General features: G+C 43.8%; 2 protein-coding genes across 17 annotated transcripts in view; one reads left to right on the top strand and one right to left on the bottom strand.

The window, feature by feature from the left end:
- The window catches only part of HMBOX1 (homeobox containing 1), a 123,655-nt gene extending 117,956 nt beyond the window's left edge, over nucleotides 1–5,699 (bottom strand). For 4 of the 12 annotated variants that reach the window (XM_040597125.1, XM_040597124.1, XM_040597123.1 and 1 more), the window contains exon 1: nucleotides 5,509–5,699. The gene's annotated coding sequence lies outside the window, so the exon portion shown is untranslated. Of the gene's footprint in view, nucleotides 1–3,423; nucleotides 3,901–4,406; nucleotides 4,585–4,981; nucleotides 5,218–5,508 lie in introns of those variants that run through there. The other 8 variants (XM_040597120.1, XM_040597117.1, XM_040597111.1 and 5 more) reach the window with 5 other exon arrangements.
- Nucleotides 5,700–6,035: 336 nt separating this feature from the next.
- The window catches only part of INTS9 (integrator complex subunit 9), a 72,937-nt gene continuing 51,129 nt past the window's right edge, over nucleotides 6,036–27,843 (top strand). Inside the window, exons 1-7 of one of the 5 annotated variants that reach the window (XM_040598164.1) lie at nucleotides 6,044–6,158; nucleotides 6,876–8,055; nucleotides 10,294–10,421; nucleotides 15,178–15,238; nucleotides 17,720–17,782; nucleotides 21,666–21,805; nucleotides 23,440–23,526. In XM_040598164.1, coding sequence (XP_040454098.1) covers nucleotides 10,357–10,421; nucleotides 15,178–15,238; nucleotides 17,720–17,782; nucleotides 21,666–21,805; nucleotides 23,440–23,526 — 416 coding nt within the window. In that variant the 5' untranslated portion in view covers nucleotides 6,044–6,158; nucleotides 6,876–8,055; nucleotides 10,294–10,356. Of the gene's footprint in view, nucleotides 6,159–6,875; nucleotides 8,056–10,293; nucleotides 10,422–15,177; nucleotides 15,239–17,719; nucleotides 17,783–21,665; nucleotides 21,806–23,439; nucleotides 23,527–27,843 lie in introns of all 5 variants that reach the window. The other 4 variants (XM_040598165.1, XM_040598166.1, XM_040598162.1 and 1 more) reach the window with 4 other exon arrangements.

Here is a 27,843-nt window from a genome sequence, read left to right on the forward strand (position 1 = left end):
TGGGGAATAGACACAGCTGTGTTCAATTGCCACTGAGTCAGTACATGACCTTAAGTGAGTCATTTGGCCCTTATGCCTCAGTTTCTCTACCTGTAAAACACCGATACCTCTGGTAAGCACTTAAAAGATTTACAAATGAAGGTACAAAGTATTATTTTATCATAGAATAGTAAAGGAGAAGGACGGTGCCTCAGACATAATGAATCAAACGTGAAACATCAGAGCCGTACTCCACTAGCACGCCACACAAGTTACAGCCATAAATCGATCACTTCTGATTAGGTTAGGCTTTACGATGCAGTAATTGTCATAGCAGCAGTTTCATAACTGTGAAACGAGCACTTTGCTCAGCAGCGTATTATGCAGGAAGCCTGCGTGATCAACGAGCTTTTGGTAAACCTGACTGCAACAGCAAAGAATAGAAGCATCCAAATACAATATGCTTTTTAAGGTTATCTATCATAAAAGCTTCTCCACATGCTTTTATGGTCACAGGCTAACCCTGTATAAGCACCCGGTTGAGTGGGAGGAGAGGGGAAGGAACTCAAACAATACCACATTTAAAGAAAGACCAGATTTCATGTGAATATATCTCTTTTTAGCAGGCACAACACAAAAATAAATGTGTTTCTCACAGTTACAAGATGAAATTTTCAGTTGGCCAGCAACTACAAAGCCGATTCTCTACTTCTTGCTGTGGACCACATGACTGCCTCAACGCATAAGAACATTTTATGTGCCAACTTGCAATGAAGACCACATAGTTAATAGTTTGCAACCTCCTTTCCCCCAGAAGATCTTCAGAGTTGAGTAATAAAATTCCTCACATGATTTCAATGAGAGGGTTCACTTGTCAGAGGCTGCTTCAAGATAGTATCATGTGTCAGGGAGGTGCTGTTCAGAGGAAGCTTTCCAACCTTGTGTTTTCAAGGCTTGACTGAAAATGAAAAAATGTCACGCTATAAAGTTTGAAACTGGGGAAAAGAAAAATAATCTCTAGATGTTATTTTCAAAATGTGGAAGTTAGCCAATTAACGAGGGGAGGAAGGAAAACTGATTAAAGCCCTGACAAACCCTTGAGATCACAGGCCGATTACTAGTTCTGCTGCAGACTCCATGTAGGAACCTGGGCAAGTTAATCCCTCTACACCTTGGTTTGCCACCTGCAAAATGAAAAATAACACTTTCTTTTCATATCCTGTTATTCTTGCTTGCATTGTTCCCCAAATTAAAAGCATTTGTCAAAACACTTATCTTTAGCTTTAACACTGGAAATTGCATTCACAGCTAACATACAATCCGTTTGCATGACTGAGTGTTCAAATATGAATTCTCAGTATACCTTGCTACCCAGCCATCCTAATTTTATACATGTCAGGAGGGAGCTTTAGTCAATATCAGAACAAGAGGAATATCAGAATGCTAAAATACATTTTACTACTAATCTTACATATAAGACCAGCTTTAGGGATATGAGTTAGACCCAAAAAAATTCAAATTCTCCTCATTATCTCCAAAAATACCACTATAATCATGACATTGGTCTCACTTCATTGATAACCCGCAAGATAATATTATCATCATAGGTATAATTAACGTCCAGCCCCATGAGGACGTGTATGCAGAATCCAATGCCCGCTCCATTAAAATAAGTATAAAGTGAAATCGACTTCAGTGGCTTTAGAAGAAGTGTCAAAGCTGCATAAAGTTTTCAATAGGAGAAACAAAGGCACAGGTTTTTTTTTGCAGTAGACTTCTTAAGCTGACAGCATTCCTTCAAGTGTTTCATTTCAAATCCTAAACTTTGCAGAAGATGAAAAATATTTGCCACAGGTCCCAACACTGTGATATGTAATTCTGTAGTGTCCCTAAAAGCTCTGCACAGAAATCACTGTAAAGCCCAATTTGCTTTCTTTTGATAAAAATGTGCTGTCACTTCATGCAAACTGGTTTTATTTTCTAACATATACAACCAGGCATCTTCTGACATGCCTTTATGAAAGGGACAGTAGTGTTCTTCCCTTCTCATGTTTCAGTCTCATTAATTCTTCCAACTACCAGCCCAAACATCATACCCTAAAGACCCAAATTTCACCACTGCCCCACTGACATACAGCAAAAAAAATCAGTCTCAAAAGTTAATGACAGAACAATTATTGAAATGCATGCTTATTAAAAATTAATTTTATTTAAAATAATTAGTTTAAAAAGTGAAATGTCAGAACTCCATTGTCTTCCCAGCTCCAGTTACTGATGAAAAACATACCCAACACTTTCATGAACTTATGGATTATCACTATAAAGTGAGCACTTCACAATAATTTAATTTTCAAAACACCAGACAGCCATGAACTTTTAATATCCTTTTGAAAGAGACCACTAAGACCCCCACAAAAACTGCCTTAGAAGTAAGCTTTCTGCAGCAGACACGGATTACTAATTCTGTGGAATTGTCAGAATCACAATGCTGGAGACACACACATTTTCTAGAAAGGTCAACAAACATTAAAGAATTGCTCAAGCCCACTCAGTAAAGTACTTATAGAGATAAGCAGGCCTCATCCACACAGGATTTTCTTCGAGATTTCCTTACCACTCTTTAAAAATCCTGCAGTTTCACCTATGGTAGCATTCCTATAACACAGCTGGCAGTCTGCATACCACAATGTCGTCTAGACCTGCTCTGAACAGTTGGATGATACAGGAGTAAAAATGCTGATGCCTGTTCTGGTGCTTGCACTGGTGCTAAAGGAAGGATAGGAGGAAGAACAGACATAGCTGAGTAAAGCGTAAGTTCCTTGTTCCTAGTCTCATGCCCAGGCTCGTCGGACAATTCTGTCAACCATACAGGAAAAGTTGTGGCTGCTGTGAGGCTAGAGAAGAAATCTTCACATAAGGGAAATGAGCATTCCCAAACCCCAGTTTTCAGATGCAACATCAAACCCTGCTCTTCATCAGAGCCCGGTGCTCCCAGAACATGCAGATAACAAATGCATCCCTGCACAGATTACATATTCCATCCCTTTCTCACTTCTCCCCTACTTCCCTCCCCCACCCCATCTCGGCGATGTTTTCTTAGCAATTTGGAAGAGAAATGGCAAAAAGGGAGATGCAAAACACAGAAATAAATTAAGTTTGTTCTCTACTGTTGACAGATTTGGTCCTAGCATGATGGGAGAAAAAAAAATGTTAAGAGTGATAAATCTATATATACCTACTCCAAACTACACCCCACATCCCAAGGGACGTGGTATAATGGTAAATAAATATAGATGCAGTTCCTACTAATGAGGCAGGGTACAGCAAGGCCAAAGAAAATGCAATCATCTCGGGGAAAAAAACTGCACAGGACTCCTCCTCTCCCATCCATGGAGGAAATCAAATGCCAGCTGCACCATCCCAGGAAGGAAGCCGAGTCTGTACCTGATGAGCCCTGCAGAAATGAGCTAGTCATATCACGGGACGCAAGCAGGCACTTCAGGGTTTTGCCAGCCCACAAATCGTCTGCAGAACACAATTCCCCTCTTCGATACGATGTATTTTACATGGTATCATTCATGCAAATTGTAGGGGTTTTTCCACCAGTTTCTTTTTTTCCTCCATCCCCATTAGTTTGAAGCAGAGGCACGTAGCTAGCGTCTATCAGATCTGCTCCGACAGTGCTCTCAAACGCGTGCCCTGGCCATCAATTTAACGCTTTCCTCCCTACAAAGTTGAAATCTTTCCAGCTTTCGTTCATGTACATTTTGTACTTAAAAGCCACTTATCTGTACTCCCAGTGTTACTCGAGCAGGAGAACAAATTTGAGATATACCCGACTCCAAACAGCAAACATGCTTACAGTCCTCATTTCCTCTTCCTTCTTCCCTCCCCACCCCCCAAAAAAAGCAGCTTTTTTTTTTTTTTTTTCGTCCCTAACACGAAGGGACTGGGAAAACCAGCACATACGACCGAGGCTTCTACAGACCTATCGCAAAGAAAAAAATGCCTTCCGAAAAAGTGCTCTGCAAACATACCAAGAAACACTATTAGAACTAAAAAAAAAAAAAAACCACACCAACAAACCCACCACCAACCCATCAGACAAAACTGAGGTTGAAGTACTCGGCTCGGTCTGTCTCTCGTGTGTATTCTGCACCTAAAAACACTCGCCTCTCGTTTTGTTTTAAAACCGAACCAGAGCTAAACAGTCCAGCGGCATTCCCTACCACTTCCCCCAGTCCTGGGGTCCAAGACACTGTTCTTCCCCCCAAAAAATCCCAGGCACGGCTACAAAAGCAATTTACACCCCTCCCCTCCTCAAGAAGTACAAAACAAACACGCGTATGACACCCCACCCAAGCTCTCCTCGCACATTTTGGAAACGACTTCCCTCCGGGTCCTCCTCCTCCCCCACCCGTTCCCACCTTAAAACTCTCCAGCAACGAGACCCTCCTCGGATTGACGCCTCTGCCACCCCGAGCACCCGCCCTCTGAGCCCCGGGAGCTGCAACAGATCTCGCCCTCCTCGCTGCGCAGCCTCCCGGCCCCGGGACCCAGCGGGGTTCGGGGCACCCGTGGCCCCCCGTGCCCCCCACTTCCATAGGCACAACGCACCGCAGCTCCCCTAGAAAGGCGCCCCCGGACACCCACAGCGGCCCCTCAGCCCCCCTCCCCTCCCCCTAAAGCCAGGGGGGAGCTCCCCGGCAGAGCCCCGGCGAGGGGGGCTCGCTGCCGGGCGCGATCCTCACGGCGCACCGGGCTCCATCCCCGCAGTCAGAGCCTCCCTCCACCTTCCCCCGCCAAGGTCCCACCGGGCCGGGCCGGGGCAGCCCCCCGGGGTCTTGAGGACAGGGCGCGGGGGCCACCGCCGCCCTCCGCAGCCGCGCCGGGGCTCGCACCAGCCCAGCCCCAAACTCAGCGGCGAACAGAACCGAAACATCACGGGGGATGGGGGAGCAAATAATAATAATAAAAAAAAAACAACCAAGCAAGCACCCACCCAGGCTGAGGGGACTCTGCCACCGCGAGTCCGTATCACCGCCCCCCCCCCCACGCGGGAGAGAGGGGTGGAAAAAAATAAGAATAAATAAATAAACGGCAGGAACAAGGACGGAGGGCTCTTCTTTAAAACCCAGAGGTTGCCCTGCCCTCCCGCAGACCCCCGCAGCAGCCTCCCGGGGACACCTTCCTCCTCCTCCGCTCCGGGGGCGCCGAGAATACGCGAAGCCACCCAGAGCCGCGGCTCAAACTCTGCCCGGCGAGCGGCCGCCCGGGCTGAGGGGCTGCCCCTGCCCGCCCCCGGCCGCCCCCCGCCCCGGCCGCCCCCCTCACGCACATCCCGCGCTGCGAGGGAACCCGCTCTCCGGCGCGGTGAAACTCCCCCGCAGGCAGCCGCGGCGCCGGCTGAGGGGGGGACCCCCGACCCGCTCCCCCTCCCTCCAGCCCACCCACCCGCCCACCCGAGCCCTCCCCTCACAAGCGCCGCTCTCGCCCTCCTCCCCCCCACCCCCCCCAAGCAACACTCACCTCTGGGTGCTGACGGCGCCTCCACCTCACCATGTAACGGCAGGAGTGGGGGGGTCCCCCCCGCCCGCCCCCCGCCCCAGCGTGAGGGGAGATTAACGGGGGCGCAGAGGGACAAGAACAATAGGGGGGGAGGAAATCCCTCGGCCGCCGAGACCCCCTCCCCAGCCCCCCGAGGACAAGGGCCCCCCTCCCCGTCTGGCTCTCCAGCCGCTCCCTCCTCCTCGCTCTCTCCCCTTTTTTTTTTTTTTTTTTTTTTTTTTGGCTCAATCACACCAGACTGACTGTCTTTGTCTGTCTGACAAGCGCCATGTTGATATCAACATCCAAGCTCCCACCTGCTGCCGCTGTGAGACCCTGGGACTTGTAGTTCCCCCTCCCCAGGGTGACGGGGAGACCCGCCGCGCTGGGACTACAACTCCCAGCATGCCCTGGGCGGCACGGCACGCCAATGGCGCGCGGGGCGCAGCGCAGGACGGACTACAACTCCCGGCAGGCCTCGGGAGGGAGGGGAGGACCCCGCCATGGCGTCATCCCGGGCGGGGTGGTGGTGGGACTGCAAGTCCCATGAAGCCCTGGGAGGGTTGAGGGCCGAGCAGGAAGGTGGGGAGAGGGATATCCCAGTAAATAGAGCCGAGCTAAGCATGAAGCTGGTGAGTGTGTCGGGCTGGGGGCGTCGCGAAGGCGGGGGAGGGGGGCGGGCTCCGGCCTGCCCCGGGGGTGAGGGGGGCTGGCTCCCGGGCTCTCCTCAGGGCCGCCGGGCGTGAGGGGAAACTGAGGCGCTGAGGGTGGGGGCGGCCTTGGGGGCGCCGCGGGGGCGGGCCCAGCGCGCTGCTCCTCGCAGCCGCCGGGCGCTCGAGCGACCGTTAAGCGGCCGGCGGGCAGCTGCCGGGTGGGGGGCCGGGGGAGGCCGCGGCGGGTGAGGGCTGGGCACCGGCCTGTGGGAAGGGACACAGGCCTGGGCAGGCGGCTTTCTTCCAGCCCTCAGCCGCCGTGCTCCCCCGCCGGCGGTGCAGGGGCCGCCCGCGTGTGGGTCGGGTGAACGTCTGTGGGACTGAGGAGGAGGGGGTGTTTCTCTGCCCCTTCCTACTGTTAAACGCGAGTCCCTCCGCGGAGCAGCTCTGGAGCTACCCCACTGCGCCTGTGGCTTCTACTGGGTTGCTCTAGGTGTATCAAGGAATCCACGTGGTTCCTAATAAAGTCATTTTCCATCGGCAGTATGATGTTAATACAAGTAATTACTAATAAGATCAGCTTTCCTAAGGGTGTGCTATACTTCTGAGAAATATTTTGGGTTCCAATACTACAGTCTTCTAAAGGGAAAGTTTACCACAAAATGTGTTACCCCATATTATTGGTCTCCTTTCTAGATCTCCCTTTTCAACTGTGCAGGTTTCCCACAGACCTTGGATTCAGCCACTACTTTATTTTCCAGGAAGAATTTCTGTTTCATATAATGTGCTGCAGTTCTTTGTCTGGAGGTGAAAACCAAAGAAGGCTTCAAAATACCTGAGCATAACGTTTGATTTGTTTAACCTGAAACTACGCTGCGGTTAAATGTAGGATTGTCTCAGTTTTGAGACTGCGCAGTTCATCTTGGGAAACCTTCGTTTCTGGGCTTCTTTTGAGACTTCCAGTAAATCACTATCTGTGTTGTAACCGTGTGAAATTAATTCAGTAGGCAGGTGGCCGAAGAACTTGATCCCGCATAATCTTACGTATGCGATTAAGTCTGTGTGCATGGATGAATACGACCAGTGGGACAAACTGTGCAAAGCTAAGCACTTCTGGATGTGATTGTAGAGGCTGATACAATGTAGGGGGGAAAAGCAAACTTGAGAAAAAGACCACAGCGGAAATGTAGTTTTATGTCTGGAGTCTTGCACAGGGGTAGAGAGAGGGAAGGAGTTGGGGGTGGGTAGAAGTAGAATACCAGCCATCTGAAGTTTGTGTTGCAATATGGTTTTTAGACCTGTGTGTAAATTTGGGGACTTGGGGGTCAGGATCCTTCATCTTATCTTTGTCTGGAGATGCGGGCTTGTGGGGGGAGGAGCTGGATACTGGTTTATCCTCTTTTCTCATCTCTTTGGGTTGAATTTGGAATAGCAAGGTAGAGGTAACAGACTCTAGACCTGATTCAGAATCTAGTGAAAATGTCAGACTCCCACAAATTCAAATGGGCTTTGATCCAGGCAAATCCAGTTGCTAATTTCCCCCTAGATTTTAAGCTAGCATGTGATATTAATACTGGAAGAATGCACTGCAGTATTTGTTGGCTTCAGTGGGAATTCAAAGCACTGGCTTTAACCTGCAAAATTCTGAATGTTTTGGAGCTGCTAGCATGAGACATCATCTCTTTGTCACATTGCCATCCATGAGATCACCAGAGACACTCCAAGCTGGTGAGCGCTCAGTGTGAACCAGATGTCTGCTGAGAACCTGCCTCTGTGAGGGCCTTAGCATCTGGATCTTCATCTTGATCTCTTTGTGCCCCACTCTGTCAAACTTTCATCCAATTTACAAAGCCTGTCAAGAAAATTGTGAGCTGAGGTGGGCATATTTACATGTTTTCTGTTTTGTGACTTTTTCACGTGACTATTTTTAGTTAGGTGATCAAGCACCTAGTGTGTTAGCTGCACCCACCTTACATAAGGGAATAAAGATGGAAGGAAACAAACGTCTGAGCAAAAAGGCCCTACATTTTAGTCCGGTCAGGAATATTAGGGACTGGGACCTTTGGATTTGTTTTAAACAGGAACAAGTGTAACATGGATGGAAATGACCACATTTATAGTGTGTATAGAGATGTATATAGTGCAGGCACTCAGATTCTTGGAGTCCTAATGTAAAATCCTAACAGAGCTACAGGCCTAGAAATGTCACCTGTGCAAATAGCTATATAGTGTATATGAATTGCCTTTTTTGTGGTGTGTGTCACTTTACTTGAATCTGGTAGAAAGCATCCATTGACTCCCAGGAATCCGTTTACCGCAGTGTGACAGCCACAGATACAGATTATTTTAGATGCTTTTAAAAAAGAAAAAAAGAAGATTTTCCAGTTAGCTCATAGATGTCAGGGTCCTGATCCTATTCATGATTTTTTAAAAAGCAAGAAAGTGTTTTGCTGATGAAAGGGGTGATATTTCATTGCCTTTTTTTAATTACAAATAGTTTAAAAGCTACAAAAATAGTTCAGAACTTATTTTTTCCTTCATTTTTTTCTATTTACTTGGATTTATAGCTTCAGTTGTCAAATTTCTGGTCTGGTGAGAACTTAATTTCACATGTGTATTTTAAATTTGTGAATAAAACAATTCTCATATACTCACTTCTTCACCAGCTTGGCTTTTCATGTTTTTCTTTTTTTTTTTTTACTTTGCTAACAGCTGGCAAAATGTAATGTTGCTTCTTAATAATTAAGGCTTTTTGAATTTAAAACAAAAGTATTTGTGATATTTTTAATTTAATATTTGAGACTTAGTAGCTTTTTAATATTTAAATATAATTTTAAACAGTTTTTTGATGAATGTATGTAAATAGACTCCTTGGGAGTTGTCCAGACAGTTACAGTCCTGTGCTCACATATAGTGAGCAGAGGTAGAAAATGAAATTATTAATCTACCTTCTTTCCACTTGATAGAGTGAAGTATAGTAAGCAAGCATAAGGTATAAATGACTTAGAAAATGACTGCGTCTGTTTTTAGTGCGATGCATGGCCAAGCAATTGATATTTTTCATCTTAATTGACCAAGACTTGAATTTAAAAGCTAAAGTTTGACCACCTGAGCATTGCTGTGCTGCCAGATGCCCAGACTTCAGAGATGCAAAAACTTGTATTGGAGATGCAAAGTCTTCTATTCTTGCAATTCCTGAAGAACCATCAAATCCCTCCTCAAAGAAGAGAAGCCCTCATGCAGCAGCCAGTGGCCATGCTCTATTCAGACATTTAGGTTTCTAATCCTGCATTTTAAAGCTGGCATTTTTATTCAGTTCTCTTCTTATTCAGAGCTTGAGTTGTGCCCTTGCCTTGTTAAATGTTTACCACTCTCCATACAAGAGGTGACTGCATCTCAATGATGCTGAAGTGCCCCTGTACATAACCTGCTTACTGGCTCATTAAACTTGCATAGCATTTGAGATTTCTTGGTACACAAACCCTTCCATTCAGGTATGGTTGTCCATTCCCTGGTGTTTCCTGTTTGCATTTAGCAAGACAAAAAGCAGGTGAGAGCATGCCCCAGAGCTGCTGCCATGCACATGGACAGCTTCCTCTGCTGATTTGTGCCAAGCAGCCACAATGGTGTGGGCAGCACCTTTTTTGGTTGTTTAGGCAGATTTCTTAAGGAAATAAAACTTGTATTCCTGCAGGGATTCTCTCCCTCGCTTTCCACCCAAGTAGCTTTCAAATTTGCTAGCTGATTTTGCCCAAGTTTTGCCAGAAGGACTGAGTTTTGAAGAAACTGATTTTCTGGGATTTTTGTGAAAATAAGTGGTTGCTAGAAAGAAGAGATTCTACATGTGTCCTAAATTGGAGAGAGGAGCTATGCCATTCTCTCAACCCTTGTGATCAGAAAAATTTGTATGAAAAAAATCTGCCCCTTAATACCCTGACATGGGGAAATCTCAATGAAAACACACACAGCTGTGAGGACCAGATTCATGGGAAATTAGGTTTTCTGTTTAAAACTACATGTTTAAAATTAAGGAGAAATAGGGCATTTTTCAGGGATGGGGAGTCACTCTGGTGGTAAGGATTGTGAGTAACTCATCCTTGTGTTCTTCTTTCAGTACTGCCTGTCAGGACATCCAACCTTACCATGCAATGTACTCAAGTTCAAATCCACCACCATCATGTTGGACTGCGGACTGGATATGACATCTACTCTCAACTTCCTTCCGTTGCCACTGGTTCAGAGGTATGTTCTGTGGCCTGTAAGCACTTAGTCTGTGTCTTCTTGGGTTGCATTTGGAGTGCTCTGCGTGAAATGGTGTATTGGAAGGAGGGAGGGGATGAGTACAAATGAACAGCATCATCTGATATCATAAATAGACTTTGTTCACTTAAAAATTCTCTTTATCAAAATAACGTCCTTTGGCTCAGTAGACGGAAGACATTTTATGGATTTATTGATTGGTTTTTCTAGATAATTTATTCTAAGCTTCAGTAAAGTATTGCTGCAACTGCTCAGCACAAGTGAGGTCACATATCTGTCATCTTTCTGGCTTCTTCATGCAAGATGAGATAAATGGGTAACTGAGATGGAGTGTGTGGAGCCCAGCAAGTACTGCTTAACCACCCTCTTCTCAGGATTTTCTTCAGAGCAGGGACTAATGCAAAAAAAAATAGCACTTAACAGTCCTTGTTAGTTGACTTGAAGGCATAATTGTTCCCTTTTAAAAATTAAATAAATAAAAGGGCAGTGCAGCTGGGCACAGAAATGGAACAGCAGTGAAACAAAAGTAGAACCCAGAAGAGAAACCTGCAATCAAGGCTCCCGCTTCTATGATTCTACCTACAAAGTCACTTTTTCCCAGATTTTTAGATTAATTTGCATATTCAGTTAGGGTGAGTTAGATCTTGCATAAATGGAATAAATTACAAAAATAAGCAGCTGGAAAGATGGGAATGAGTAACTCTTGGTGATGGGAAGCAGCAGGAGTTTTCACAAAAGGCGTTTAGTAACCTTTGATCCATGAGGAAACAAGTGAGGAACGTTCTGGGTTCAAGGGATGCTTGACTGAGAGTAGGAGAATATGATTGGGAAAAGGAGTTTCCTAAGTGACCTAATGAGGTTAAAGCAGTTTGTCCAGCACTTCCTATGATTTGTTATTTTTGGAGAGGAAAAGAATAGACAATATGCATTGTTCTGCCAGAGCATGGAGTTCAAGATCTGCTGTAGGTTAAGAAACACATGCCTTAAGACAGATCAGTGTGATTAGTCAATTTTTGTCCCATTCCCTAATGCAATTGCTAACTGCAACATTTAGGGGCAAGAGTAGATTTTGAAGGGATCCAGAAATTTTGGGAAATCCAGGTACAGACAGAATTGCCTTGCGTTTGCTTTCTCCCACTTCTCCCTACCCCCACCTGAAGAAAAAAGAAATTGAGAGGAGCAAGTAGCAAAATTAGGTGATTGAACAAAGGCTTAAGAGGTTCTTTAGAACTGCAGGCGTCAGAGCTCCCCAGGGATATGCCAGCTTTGTGTGCTGATAGCAGACCCTAGGAATGAACAGCCAAATTGCAGGTCACAACCTGGAATTCCCCAAGTACCTCCAGAATGCCTTCGCTGAAATGACTCAAACTCAATAAGAAAGGATGTCAGATTTGACCCCTGATGGCCCAGTGGAATCGGAGCAAACAGTTGGATTTAAATCCAATCAATCTTGTCATAAGGGGATTGAACACCCCTTACAGCAAGGATTGTTCTAAGCACATGGACTTGAGCAAGTAATTGATCTCTTCAGTTCTCTACAAAACACATGTCCTGCAAGGAGCAGTGGAAATGAGTTAGAAACTTGAGGAGGAGTGTGGCTGCTACGAAAAGTCTTTATCTTGCTATAGTATTCATAGTTGTACCATTACTACAATGTCTAAAATACCTCTGAAATTCAAATGTGTATTATTAACATAACGTGGCCAGGTGATAAGAGAGCTGACATTATCATAGTTTTCCAGGCGAGAGACTACAAGGACTGACTGACTGAGGCTTGCGTGAAGTATGTAGCAGCACGAAAATGTGAACATAGGTCTGTCAGATCTTAGGTTATTACCAGCTGTATGTCCTCTTGGAACCAGATGTGCTGCTCCTTGCAGCTGGGCTGAGACAGACCCATGTGAAGTCTTAACCAGAGAGGAGCTATGCTTCTCTCTGCAGTTTTTAAACCAGAGGTCCCCAAAGTATCATCCATGAACCACTTGGGTTCTGCAAGTCTCAGTAGGTGGTCTGCAAAGGTGCCTCGATTTTTACCTCTGTGGAGCATAAAGGTATGATATTACAGAGGATCTTTGCTATGCAGCTAAATACAGTGTTGTACCTGGCATGGGACCCTCCTTGAACAAACATTTTGAGAACCTGGGCTTTAATCTATAAGAGAGGAAACTGCTGTAGTGTTTGTGTCATTAAAGGGACTCTACATTTTTTTGAGTTCTTTGCTCTTCAAAAAAAAACCCAGTCAAAAGGTATTTGGATTCCACCTTGTCCTGGAAATGGCAGTCCTTGTTCTCACCAGCCCATGGAGCATTTGCAAAGTACTTGCAGTTTCCAAACACTTTTTGCCAGTTCATATACTTTAAAGGAGGTTTGTCAACTGGAATTTTCTCCCCGTACCAAAGTCAAATGCAAAATGGTAAAGTGAACATATGGGAAGCTCTTAACCTTTCCTGTCTAGCCATGACATACTTGCTGACATTATTTATGGGACAGTTCTAGCTATTTTGGATTAATCAATCACTCTATTACAATGTGAAAACTGTGTCGGCAGGAGCTGTGTTACTTCTTGGCTTCAAGGTAAAGAGTCCTTTCTGTCCCATGTTACTTATTCCACCTTCACCCCCCCCCCACGTGACATATCCGCTACTTTTACCTCGGTTGACAACATGTATACTCTTCAGTGGATGCCAGGTTTAGTATAAGTCGATAGTGGTCTTTCATCATGAATAAAGCAAACCACGTACTAGCCTAAATTAGGGGGAGTAGGGCAAGCATGTCAAGGAAAGTTCATTCTGCTCTGCCTCGTGCTGGTGAAACCACAAACAGATCTGGGTTTGGATTACCAGTTGAGAAACTGGAGAGAGTGTTCAGGGGGCTCCAAGATGGTCAGGGTCTGGAGCCCATGACTACACCGGGAGGTTGAGGGAGCTGGGCTTGTTAAGTCTGGCAGAGAGGAGGAATTAAATGGGAAGCTAACAGCCACCTACATCAGCTTGAAAGGAAGTTACAAAGGCAACAGAGACAAACTCTTCTCGACAGTGACAGGCAGTATAAGGGGCTAGCAGCCACACATTGTGTGGGAGGCTCAGGTTGGACATTAGCCTCCCAGTGATGAAGCTTTTCTTACCAGTTTCACCCATCCCTAGAGAGGCTCTAGAATATCATGCTCCAGGGATTTGCAAGACACAGCTGTACAAAGCCGTGGCCTACATGGTCTAGTGCTGGCTCTGCAACACTGGACTATAGACATCCAGCTGTCCTTTCCAACCAAGGTTTCTGTCCTCTCCTTTCTTATCTGTCAAAGTTGTTGCGTATCAGAGTGGTTTGTCCTTGCTTTTTCCATAGCTCTTTTAGTCTCGCTGCACCAGTTCTGCTCAGCCCCCTCAGTCTCCAAAATACTGCTCTTAAATTGTGTTTTGAATGTGTCAGTGGGGAGTACATGTAGCCACCTCATCTCTTCTATCATCAGACTTCTTCAGACTTACTCTTTTATCTTCGAAAGGGGGTTGCATTTCTCTGGCATAGCGTCTCGATGACATCCTTCTGCTCTCACCTCTTACCTTCTGTCTTCACTCCTTGAGTCTTTGATTTCCCCTTTTTCTTTCCTTGTGACTTTCTGGAGTGCCAGTTAGGATTTGTTCTTTTATATTGACATTGGTCTGAACACAGCATTCTTCTGAGCCCTTGAATCACTTCCTATTTTCACAATCTTCAATTTGAAAGCCCTTACAGCATATAAGCATGCCTGTCTGTAGAGCTTAGTGTACAACATTTGCAGATTTCATTGCAACCAAGTTCTCAAGTTCTGTCTCAAAATCTGAGGTTGTTGCAGGGCTTGGTTCCAGGTGGGTTCAATTCTCTTGTTTCCTCAACTTTTTTTTTTTTTTTTTTTTTTAATTTCTGTAGATAGCTTGAATCTGTGCAGACAGTTTTAGAGCTAAGCTGTAGGCTCACACAGAAATAAAATGTCACTGTGAAGTATGAATAAGTCTCTCAGTTGTGGTAGCAAGAAATGCTGCAGCAATTACTACTGTAAACTCAGGGTTACAATATCCACCTTGAAGTTTCTTTATTAGCATTTGAAACAGTTAAAAAGAGGCCCTGCCATTGCTGACTGGTACCAGACCTGCCAGCTTAAAACATGCAGTTCACAGCCAAACCTCCTTGCACCTTTGTCTTGCCAATACAGGTAAATGCATTGTACAGCTGTTGGTGTGGGTCTTCAGGGTGAGACCTAAGCATGAAACCATGGTTTATGTGGATATAAAATCGCAACCTGTGTCTATAAATGACTTAGTCCAGAGCATCGGTCTTTCCCTGCCATTGCTAATGGGAATATTTGTCTTTCTTCTTCTGTCCCAGAGCAGTTTTATGGTGCTTTTCTATTGTTTTAAGCATAGTTTGTTGCTGCCCTAACTTCTTCTGTTTATAGAGCCAGTTTTACCACAGGGTGATGCAAGCAGCACTGAGCCTTTTTTAAATTCTCACCATAAATGACTAAAATCAAACTCCCTGCATGCATCGTCCTCTTCTTCCTTTTACTTACAAGTGTCATAATCATGATTTGTAAAAGTCATTTCAGTGAACACTTAAACACAGTGAAACTGTTTTATTGAGATTGTTAGTTTCCTGAGACAGAAATGGCATTCTCTTCCTTTGTGATACCAAATAGGAGGTCTATGCTTAGCAACTGATAATGATATAATTAATATTGCAATAATGTTTTTCTCTCCTTCTGCAGCCCCAGGCTGTCCAAACTTCCTGGTTGGGTTTTGAAAGATGGAAGCACATTTCTGGACAAGGTACTGTACTGATGGCTGGAATGTTCTTGCCATGCAGAAGGCTACCTGACAGGTTAGGAGCTTGCACTGCAGGAACAATACTTCCATGCTGACTCATCGCAAAGGTTTCTGTGTGTACCTTTACCAGCCATGGTGTCCTTGTAGAGCAGAACGTTTTGAAACGAAATGCTAATAGCAACTCTAAGGCTTTCAATCTTCAGAGGTAGCCTAGCTTTTTTAAAAATCCTCTTAAAATGCAGAAATTATCAGTATGAATATTTTCTTATTTCATGGAGCTCCATAAATAATAGTGCTTTGCCTTCTTAGAGTGCCTTTTATTCAGCAGTCTCACTTTTTTGACACTAAAGCTTCATAGCATGCTTATAAATGAAGTTGGTATCATACCCTTTTTTAGGCAGGAGAACTATGAGAAAGTGAATGGTTTGCCTGTGGGAGGTCTCTTAAAGAGGAAAAGCTTGTCTTTGCCCTCTGAAATCAACATGTGTTCTGCTGCTGGACATAGGAGGCTGGAGATAATATCCTCCCTGCTAATTCTAAGACACAGGACTTACTCAGCTACATGAGAGACACAGAATTTTTCTTTTTTTCCCGTCTTTTCATTACATTAGTTTTGTAGGCAAAATTTATCTGGGGCTTCAACCAAAACTAGGCACTGCAGCATCCAGCTTGATCTGCCATAGGGGAACAATGAACACAAAAATATGTCAGATGTTAGTAAAATAGGCAGGTACGTTTCAAATGTGTGCAGCAATAGGTATCAGTAGAGAAAATACTGTTTTAACAGACTGTTCTCTGACTATGTGAACATTAAAGGAAAACAGTAATAATAGTTGCTTTTGTAGGGGGCTTTGAGGTGGACAAAATGGATTGATCTGATTTTTACAGACAAGGGAGCTGAAGATCATAGATTGAAGACCTGATTTTTCTTCTCATTGGAGACAAAAAAACCCTGTACAGGCAGCATTTCTGTTCATAAAATAGTAACAGCTCTATTCAAAGCACATGTTAACTGGCAGTCACAGAGGTACAGAGGCTCAGTGACAGGAACGGAATTGCTCAGTTTGAATCCCCTGGAACTTGTTTCTTCTGAATCCCAGCCTTGGTCTCAGAGCTTTGGGCTCTGTTCTGTCCAAAGAATGGATAGGCTGTCAGTATATTTTTATATGTGGTGTATTTACATTTCTGTGGTGCTGCTGCAGTGTGTGCTCAGGAGAAATTTTCAATCTCACACAGCGTCAATGGCAATCGTGTTAAAAATTCAGAGGCAGCATCTCTTACCTTCACCTTGACCATTGTAACTGCTTGGAATGGTAAATTCTTTGACCCATGCTGGAAAAAGGCAAGAGAAGGAGTCAAAGGGGGATGTTTTATCATGTCAGGTGGACATTCCTGTTATAGCACTCTCTGGATGACAGTTATAAAACTTAAGTCCTGGAGAGGCATTGAAATTTTCTGCGATCTAGTTTTAATCATTTTGAACTCTCTTGAGATGAGGTTAGGAGACTTCTGCCACTAGATGTAATTGCTCATTCGTTATTAGTTGGCAGGTGCACTGTAATTATTAAGAATTGGATTCAATCTTTAATTCTGTCAGTCTGAGGCTGGCTGAGACCACTCGCTTTGGGACAAGCAAGAGAAGCGTTCACGAGAGAAGGCAGAGTGTGTGATAGGTAGCCTGTGAGGTGTTGGGAGTAGTTGGGAATATTTTTGTTCCATACATAATCCCAAAGAAAGTGACTTCTCATGTCACAAAGATTTCTGATGTCAACCTTGAAAAAGGAGGAAGAAAATAGAGGACTGGAGATCCAGTAGAGAGAAATCTAACAAAAAGTGCCACATAAAGTTTGGATCCCCAAAAGAGGTTTCATCACATGCTCTGAGACAGGGGCTAAACATTGTATTCTGCTCCTAATAAGACAGAAAAGGTTTGGCGTTACTGAGAACCAAAACTGAATTCCAAACTTGTAAAATAGCCAGGGCCCTGTAAAGGTGCTGTGCACACCTTCCAGGACAGGAGAGCAGCAGTTTCAAGAAGACTGGTCTTCATGACCCACTTCTCAGTTAATACTTTACTTCTAATTCTGATAGACATAGTCAGCTTGCATTGATACAGATTTCCCAGCCAATGCATCTGCAGTTGGAAGAGCAGAGAAAATGCACCTTCATAGGACAGCACCTCCTTCATGGCCCCAGCAAAACCAGGCAGTGTTTACTCTTTCCATACCTACCAGAGTGCTGTCTCCATTACTCCAAACAAGGATCTGATCCCTTGAAGTACCAGGCAGCATAATCTTGCATGAAAGCAATTTCAGCAGATCTGCTTACAGCAGTTTGTATCTAGAAGGGGGATAAACATAATGTAGTCATGGTCTGGAAATTACCTGTGATAAAGGAAGGGGTTTGCAGGTGCATGATCTGCTGCATTGGAGTAATATTGCAGTGTATTTTTGTGTCTTCTCTGTTGATGTGCTTTTCTTACAGGAGCTAAAGGAGTGCTCTGGTCATGTGTTTGTAGACTCTGTGCCTGAGTTCTGTTTACCAGAGGTGAGTCTGTTGAAAGCCTTACTGAAAAATCTGACTCCATTCAGTCATGTGGGAGAAACTCGCTAAATTACTGTCAGTTTCACGCTAATTTATTAGTACTTGGTAAATAATACTAAAACCTCTGTGATGCCAAGGTGCCTCTAGTATCTATGACACTGGAAAAAGGATGGAAGCAGCCCTTTTCAACAATGGTTTTGGGAGAGTTAGAAGATCTCCCTTGAGCAGATCATTATCTCACAGAAGAGTAAGACTTAACTGTCCCTTTTTATGGGCCTTCCAAAGACAATATGACTGAGCTGGACTCAGTTATGACAGGATACATGTGCTGATCTAGATAAGAGCAGTGAATGAAGGCAAGGAAAGCTGCTTGTCTCTAACCACAGATGCATGACCTGCTTAGTGGAGCTCCCCTGGGGAGCCGACCGTGTGGTTAAGCCACTGTTTGATTCTGCTGGGTTGCAGTTAGATGTGCTGTTCTGCCGGCAGCAAGTGTAGGTTAAAAAGTTTTGCTGCCTTCTTAGCTATTCATCGCTGCCTCTTTGAAGGAAGATTTGTACCTTTATGTCCACTGACATAACTGCAAGTGGCTGCTTCTCAAGCTGTTTTTTTCAAGAGTACCTGGGTGTTAAAGAAGAAGAAAGCAAGACTATTGAAAATGTTTGAATTAACTGGGTTTACCTGACTGATCAGATTAATGGTGTATGTAGGAGATCTGAAGTATGAAGCTGAGGAGAGAGTGGTGGGGGTGAATGATGGGGAGTAGTCTGGGAATAGTGTCCTCTTTCCTCAGCTGTGTTCAGACTGTGATAACATCAGTTCTTTCATTTCATGTTGGGATGCTTTCTCTGTCTTTCAAAGACAGAGACAACTCTTTTTGGGCAGTGATTTTTTTTTTTTTTTCCTTTCTGTCTGAACTTGTTGACAGAAGTACAAAATACTCCTGGAAGGTTGTTGTCAGCTTGCTGGGATTCTGGCAATAGCACTTGTCTGTTGATTCCATGAAACTCACCTCTTGCAGCTTTTTACTCTTGTCATCTTGAGTCTTCGAAGCAAGTTGGCAGCGCTGGTACTGGTTTTGGCAAGTGATATCAACAGATATATGTGCAATTGCTAGTATTCTCCAACTGGAATGGATATAATCCACTCGCACTGCTTCCCCTGCCCCTCAAGAACCCCAGCCTAATAATTCTGCATTCTTGTTTGCCTTCTGGTTACTGCCCTGTGGAAGGGAGGGATGTAGGAAGCATCTGTATGCCTAGAAAGTACCATTATGGCCCAGATCTTTGGAAAGATGGAGTTCACATTCTGGATTCCCTTTGGAATTGAGGGCATGCACAAGAATGATAATCTGCTGTGGTTTAGGGTGCTTCAGGGCTGGAAAATACCCAGGGTTACTTTGTTGGGCTGGAAAATACCCACATGTGTAGCTCTAAATATGACTGATGGGGAGTTGCTGCTTCATTATACCAGTGTTGTCACTGAATGTAACTCTATTTTCCAGCAGTCCATGTTACAACTAGAAGATAGCAACCAGCTGCACATGTCATCATTGTAGGGACTTTGCAAATGGCCTCTCAAACGCTTCTGTTCCCAAAGTTCCCAACAGGTGCCAAGTCTTCTCTGCAAGCAGTAGGAACACATCTGCTAGTCATACGCAGCTCGCATCTCTAGCTTCACAGCCTCCCCTGTCTGGAGGAGGATTCAGATGTCATGGTCAGCTGAATGCATCAGCAGAGCAGAGACATTGCTGGTGTTTGGCAGCACGGTATAAGGAGCTTATAAGGAGTGAAAGAGGCTTTGTCTTTTTCTTTGTCTCCTTTCACAGCTCTTTTAAAGAAAATAGTTTGCAAAAGCAGTTAGTTTGAGAATCATAGTATCACTTCCAGGAACACCATTGCCAAAGAAAGCCAAGTTTTGAATGTAATCCAGAAGCCACAAGGTGGTAAGAGGCTGTCTCGGCAGCAGAGTACACTTCCACATGTCAGAGTGCAGGGTGCAGCCCTCTCTTTGCTTGGCAACCTTCTGGTCTCTTTCACTTCACAGTCAAGAAACATTTTTAAAATCTCTTCAGTTTATAGGCACTTTCAGTGAGATTGCCGCAAGTCCCAGGGAAGATTTTACTTTGTGTTGGTTTTGACACCCTTTTCATCCTATTAGTAACTGCTGCTAGGATGCTGAGACGTGGGGGTGCTTAAACTTGGAAAGTGGTAGTCTGCATCCTCCTGATGGCTCCCTTGGCTGGGATTCAGCTCAGGGCTGAGACTCCCTCCATTTGATTCTTTATCACAGACTCGCAGAACGGTTTGGGTTGGAAGGGACCTTGAAAACCATCCAGTTCCAACCCCCCTGCCATGGGCAGGGACCCCTCCCCCCAGCCCAGGCTGCCCCCAGCCCCATCCAGCCTGGCCTTGAGCCCTGCCAGGGATGGGGCACCCACAGCTGCTCTGGGCAGCCTGGGCCAGTGCCTCGCTGCCCTCACGGGGAAGAATTTCTTCCTCATCTCCATCTCCCCTCTCTCATGTAAAGCCATTCCCCCGTGTGCCATCGCCACCTGCCCTTGCCCAAAGCCCCTCCCCAGCTTTCTTGTTGGCCCCTTCTTTCGGCACTGGCAGGTGCTCTAAGGTCTCCATGGAGCCTTCTCCAGGCCGAACAACCCCAGCTCTCTCAGCCTGTCCTCACAGGAGAGGCGCTCCAGCCTCTGATCATCTTTGACACTTCTTCTGGACTGGCTCCAACAGGTTCATGTCCTTCTTATGGTCTGGACCCCGCTGAAAACCAGGACATGAAGGGCCAGCTTGACAGAAGCAGGTGTCAGCAGGTGCTTTGATACCACGTAGTGAGTGTATGTCTGCCTGGCAAGCTTAGTAAGATAAAAGGGTGCCCTGTCATGAATCTGAGGATGATGTTTCGCCTACTGTACTCAGCTTGGAGATCATGCCTCAACATTAGCTGTGATCATGGATTGAAACCATGAACGCTTAGCTATGAGTTAAGCAGCTTGTCACCAGAGCACTGTGTCAGCCCTCTGGAAAGCCAAGTGACCTACTTTCTTGCCTTTTTTATTCAAATTGCTGGACCAAGCCTTGTAATCAGATAATATGTGCTTGATGAGTGTTGAATTCCATTAGCTGCTCTATAATAACTGAGTAGAGGTCATATATCTTGTAAATTTCTGACTTGACACCATTTGTGTTATAGCATTACCAGTAAATATTTCTAATTAAAATTCCTTTAACATTGTGTGAAATCTTCTTTCACTGTCTGAACTGCTGTCTTAACTGTCACATCAAAACAAATTGGACCCACCCGTTTGTTTTGTTGTATCCTGTGAATGAGCTTAATCTCTTGCTGTAGAAAATGTGAATGGTAAAGATGTCCAGCAGTTAGTTTGGTAAAATATGAGAATTATTTTAAACATATGAATAAATACAATCTACATTCACCTCTCTCACTCTCCTGGGGTACAGTAATATGTGTCATGTAAAAATATGAGACACCCTGCTAAATCGCTACTGCAGAAGTTTTGGTGTCTGCACAGTGTTCCTCCTTAAGGAAGTGCACAGATCAGTTCTTTGATAAAAGTGTAATCATCATGCCTCTCAACAGCAGCCATTTCATTACATGAAAGACAAACACAGGACATGGTTTCCTTTTGAGATTTGAGAAGGGAGTATTTTTAGGGGGCTTTTAAAATAAATCATGTTAATTTAAAGGAAACATTAATCTTTGCCATGTATGAGATGTTCCCTCCCCCCTTTTTTTTTTGTAAACTGATTACATTCCTGCAATATAAAGGTTTTTTTAAAAAAAGAAAAATTTGTTCTTCTGCCATTGCTTCAACTGCATGAAAGGGTTATGTGTTGCTTATCTCCTCTGTTTTCAGACTGAGCTGCTTGACCTCTCCACCGTAGATGTAATCTTGATCTCAAACTATCACTGCATGATGGCATTGCCCTATATCACGGAGTACACAAGATTCACTGGAACAGTATATGCCACTGAACCCACTGTTCAAATTGGCAGGTAAAAAGCCCCTTAATATTCTCTACTCCTCTTTCATCACTGCTATGGAAAAGGTGTAAAGGACAATATGGGTAGAGGAGTGTCTAATGTTCCGAAGAGGCTCTTAGGCAGTAGCTGAACTACAGCCAAATCCTTAGTGCTGCAAATCTTTTAACTCAATGCTTCCCAACCTCTGGAACCATCTGTCTTTGAGATTTACAGCAGGTGCTTCATGTTGATTCCAGGCAGTAGATACGGTATAGTAGATCTTGAGTGGACTGAGACACCTTGAGCAGCAATTACCATATAGCCAACTTCAAACCTTCAAAAACCATGAATCAAAGATCTCTCCTGCTTCTTTCTGCTCCCCTTAAACAAAAAAGGAATCACCAATCTTTTCAACCATAAACAGGTTTAAGATTATTGCCTTGTTTCTTAGCATTTGAAATTCATATAATCACATTTTCGTGCACGTCATGGGAGGGAATTTAAGCTGTCTTTATCTTAAATGACAGTTGAGATACATAAGCTCTGAACCCCAAAGAGAAGCACTAAGAAAAACAACAGAAATATGAAACTGAAGTAGAAAATGTAAGACCTGACAATGCAGTCACCTTAATAATTTGTCATCAAATTCATCAAATTTGGCAGTCTTATTTTACAAAGTTGTCTGTTGATTGGATAGGTCAGTACCAGAGACTGCAGGTTTGTTCCCTTGATGAAGTCTAACTGGACTTGTGCTGTGTGCATCTCATGCAGAACAGCTGCCATGTTCAATAATTAGAAACCAGATTTTTTGGTATCTGGACTACTCTGTAAGCACTTCAGGGGAGGAATCTTTGTCTATTAAAGGTCCTGTGCAAACTTCCCATGCCAGAGTTATTCTCCCATTGTGTGAAAACAAACAGAAACTGAAGGCCCTTGTAGGTGAAAGGAATTGTATAAATATGAACTAGTAGTAGACCTCTGGGGTATTGCTGGCCCATAGTTGAAGATAACAAGCAGAGTCTTGTTGGTGAGTATACTGGTGCAGTTCTCCCCACCCCAAGTAGTTTCAGATGCCATTCTTCTGCAGTTACGTTTGTGACTTTTACCTTCAAGGGGAAGCACACATACAGTTACAATTGCTGTTTAGTTTTGGGCAGTGAAATCTGCAGTGCCAGTTTTTAATGCCTGACATATTTTTCTGTCTCAAATGCTGTATTGTGCATTTGTAGATGAGGAGAGTTCACTCCGACAAGGTGCTTGGCTTCTCTAAGTGATAAACAGGCATCAGCTAATGAGTTTTCTCTGTGTATTTTGTCTCATTCTATATGACAAGCAGTCAGTAACAAAGAAATCATCTTGCATGGCAGGAGAGAGATTTGGGAGTTCCTCTTGTCTTACCACTTTCCAAATGACCCGTAAGCTAGTGGGGCAGATCCTCTGCTGTCACAGCCACGCAGACAGAATTGCACTAGCTTGAACTTCGAAACACTCTGTGGAGAAACGGGTAGTACTGGTGAGCAGTAATTGCTGCAATGCCTCTGTGGGAAGAACCCCTCTTTAAAAATGCCCAATAGTGTTACAGTTTTATGATATTTTGGGAACATTTGGGACAAAGTTATCTCCTGTGTGAAAGGCTGTGATACAAATGTAATATGATGTCTTTTCAGACTTCTTATGGAAGAACTGGTGAATTGCATTGAGCGTGTGCCAAAGGATCAGTCTGCCTTCATGTGGAAGAACAAGGAGGTACAGAGGTGAGGAACAAGCCACTGGGAAAGGCTTGTCCTAAAACACTACCCAAAGTTTAGAAGTCACTGTAGTGATGGTCAGCTGCCACCATTTGGGATTTGCTACAAACATCAAGCAGAAAAAAAGCCCTAAGAGGTTTATAGCTATGACTCCTTGTGTCACTTCTTTCTTAAATTATTTGCACATTGTTGGTCTTCCAAACAACCACACAGGTTTGATTCTTGGAGGGAGATGTTCTGATCTTCTCTCACATAGTTTAGCTCCATGATGGTAGATAAAACCAACAGATTTTTGTATTAATGTCATAAAGTTATTGAAATTAGCAAGCTGTATTGGAATATTTAAAATTTAAAATTATTTTTACATTCCTGTTCGCTGAAATGCTAAGAAAGTCAGGATGTAACTATTGGAGGTCACTGTGGCCCTCCACAAAGCAATGCTACCTTTCTTCCCAGGGCTGCAGCCTCATTTATACTTGGAACAGCAGAGGTGGGGTTTTTGGCTTTTCAGATCTTGGAAGCAAATTGAAATCTGAGTGAAAAAGGTTAGTTGGAAACTCCATGTCTATTATTCCATCTATATGGAAAAACAGGGTGCTCAATTTTGAGGTCGTTTACATCTAAGATTTTGAAAGCCTGTGTAATCTAAAAATTATCCATACAGTTTACTAATTGCAGATAATGCTCTCCTTGGAAATAAAAACAACTTTAGGTGCACAACATGTTCTATGGAGGAGACATTTTTGGTTTTAGCACATTTTAAAGATGGGACCAGTTGATTAGAAAGTTATTTTTAAAAGCTGCTTTGTACATTTTTAATTGATCTCCCATTTTCTACTCCTAATTCTTAGTGTGGCTTGATCTAAAAATTTACTAAAATTGAATTATTTCATGCATTATAAAAGTAGTCTTGATATTTTTCAATATCACAAAGAAATTAAAAATCCAAATAAACATACGTTTAACTATATATTGTACTCCCCTGCTGAGCTTAGGAGCAGTCTTAGCATTATAACTTTTTTGAAGAAGGCAAGTAAAACACAGATGGAAAACAAAACTGAAGACAATAAAGTGATCAGGATTTTTTGCTGGTTGATGTATACTGTGACCAGAATTGTGTTGGTTTTGTTTCAATTTTGGAGTCTGCTGACCTGAGCAGAACCATTCCGGAAGCTCGCAGTGATGTGAAGAGGGAGGACTGGAGCCATTATTCTCGTCACACTACTGCATGTGTTTTGTATGCATCATTTAAAGGAGGACCATACATCTTGGAGCTCATTTAATGTCACTTTCCTGGTGGTCATATTTTAGAAAAAGTGCTGTCTAGCACTTTGCATGCTGTTGCCTATTCCAGAGGCGAACACAGAGAGGTATCTTTGTTCTGATTCAACTGCTGTAGGAGGCTGGAGTCTTTTTGTTGTGGTGGTATTTAGAATACATTTTCCTGTCTCGTATTGCTTGGGAAGTACCCCAGCATTGATAGTTCTCCTTAGTACTATCAAGTAATTGTTATAATGGTGTACCAGTGGAGGTAGGAGGAAGGTGTAAGAGCCTACCCCCTGGGAATAGATGGTGTCCTGTCCCACTTACAGGACCTCTGTAGAGCCCAGAGCACTGCCACAATATGGTGTGTTGTTGGGAATCTCTTATCAGAGGGCAGGGCCCCCAGCTTTCATAAGATGCACACCGTGCCCAAGTACGAGGTAGAGGCAGGAATGCTATGCTAGCAAGGATAAACAGAGTAGCCCTGCAGCTGTTTGGTAGCATATATCTATGTATCATAAGCTCTGCCTTGAGGCCAGTATAAACTACTATTGTCTGTGAGCTGGAGCAGGGGGACAAATCTGAATTCCCTTTCCAACTGTGCCCCACCTATGCTCCAAGTTTCCCGCTTCAGCTCCCTTTGCTTCTGTAGAATGGAGCTCCTATCCACCATGGAGGGTATACAGGGACTTAATTAATGTTTGCAAAGTGTTTTGAGATTCCTAGTGACAAGTGTCACGCAAGCGTGAATAGAACTGATTATTATAGCATGTGAGCAAACATCTACTGATCCACAAATTAACACCTGGCTAATAGCACATGCAGGGTTGGACTGACATCCGTTATTTAAGAAAATGTGATCCCTGATGAATATTTTTTTTTTAATACTTGGCTGTTGCTAGAACAGAATACTTATTACTTCTGAGTCTAACTTTAATTTTTCAGGCTGATCAATCACCATTACTGCTTTACAGTTCAGCTAGTTCTACTCTAAATAGTATAAAACACAAAGTATTATCATCTTCATTAGATAAAGCATTGAAGCATTTTAAATGCAAATACCGTATAAAATATAATAAGTTCATTAGAGTGGCTTACGTTTTCCCATTATCAGATCCAGTCTGAACTAATTGCTTAGCAGGTTTTATTACCATTGGTTTTTATTTTAAATGAGCAGTCTCATCTATAGATGCTCAGCCAGGATATCTTTCACACTGATTAGGATTCAGGGGGCTAAAGAGGAAGTTTGCTTTATGAAAGACACTTTGTCAACTACCTGTTTGATGGTTTCTTATGTCTTTCTATAAAGTGTCTGAAACAGGCTGTTTCCTGAGAGAAGATGTAGTGGACAAGAGAGGCCAGCGTTCAGATCAGCTTTGGTACTGCCATCTTCCTCTCCCTTCAAACAAGAACATGTTATGTCATATACCAGATGTTATCCTTGGCGTTGAACGGGAGGGACTGTCTCTAGGCAGATGTCAGGTTCAGAATACAAGCCTCTGAGTTTCTTAAGCATAAATCTTGTATACTAACCACGAAGCATGCTACTTCGTGATACCTGCCCGTATGTGGCAGTAGGTTGACTGTCGTGGCACCTGCCCACATACATCTGGTTGTTAGGAGGTGATCCATAATAGGGTGTTGCCGTAGTGTTAGTAGATTCACTCCAGACTTTCAGATATCCGCTAGTAACTTCCTGTACAAATTTTAAAAGCGTGGGTGACAGGTGAATGCCAGCAGGGGCACATCTGAGGAACCATCAGTCCTCATTCTCTCTGAAGGCCACTCAGCAAGGAATGAAGCTGCTGGAGGGGACTGGTGCCACTGGCTTCTGTTCGGGAGCAGAGTATATTTACAGTGTAGCCACAGTCAAGGCTAATAGAAAACTTCTATCAATCACCAAGGACAATTCCCCACTTTTCTCCATTACATGGAGATACATTCTCCTCTTCCCAGAAGAGAAGCTCCTGAAAGCATCCAACTCTAAATGTTTCTTATGGTAGGTTAAAGGCTTTTACAGGCAATTTGCTTCAGTGCAGTGGTGGACAACTATCCACATTGTTTGGCCTTTTGTTGCTTATGACTTCCCCAAAAGACCTTGAATGCTTTGTTTGTTTCCTTAAGCACAGTGTGCTTTCAGCCAGCATGTGCTGGAATTGCAGTTATCGCACTAGACCTGTACAGCAGTCTTGGCAATATCTGGCCTTAATCCTTTCTTCAGTATCTTAAATTATGGAAGAGTTCACTGACCTAGTAGATATAACAATAAATTAAATGCCTTTAAACAAATTGATCAAAGAAACTTGACCAATTTCCATAAATCTTTGGAAATTGGTTTGAATTAGCCTTTGATTTAGCATTGGTTTAATATACAAAAAAAATCCTATTCTTCTTACGCATTTGGCAGCTGTGCTGCTTCCTGCCTCAGTTCATGTTGCTAAGGAAGATTTATTTCCCAGAAGTTAGCCATCTCTCTTACAGCCTGTGACATTATAGTTCACTTCTTCCCTTGACAACGCCGTCCAGCTAACTTGCAATGTCTGTGAAGAGCAGAATGGATGGATTTTACTTTGGTGTAAAACATCTTAAATACTTCCGTGTAGGGGATTTCAAAGAGCTCTGCAGTGTCAGCTAATGTATCCTTGCCAGTACACTTGGAAGGCAAGTGGGGTATCATGAGTTGAAGGCAAGGAAGATGAGGTGCAGGGGCACATGCTCTTGTAAGAGGCTGGTGACAAAAATGAGAGCAGAGCCAGCCTTTGTTCATGGGCTGGTACCTGTATTTTAATGACAAGATTGTGGGTTACTTCTGGTTTCACATTCTTAGGATATGCAAAATAGACACCGATTGAAGATCCCAGTCACCTCTACCAATTCTGGTGGTGCATTTCATGTTGACATGTCAGATCAGCCAGCATCTCATCAGTGGTGAAAATACCACAAGAGTTGCTGTAACACCTTCATCACAGCTACTTCTTTGATGAAAGGGCTGAATAGGAACAATGACAAAGAGCTGAAGGAGAGCAGACTTTGGCATGAGGCAAAACAGGCAGTATGGTT

This window comes from Falco naumanni, chromosome 6, assembly GCF_017639655.2.
Source record: "Falco naumanni isolate bFalNau1 chromosome 6, bFalNau1.pat, whole genome shotgun sequence".
Taxonomy (NCBI): Eukaryota; Metazoa; Chordata; class Aves; order Falconiformes; family Falconidae; genus Falco; species Falco naumanni.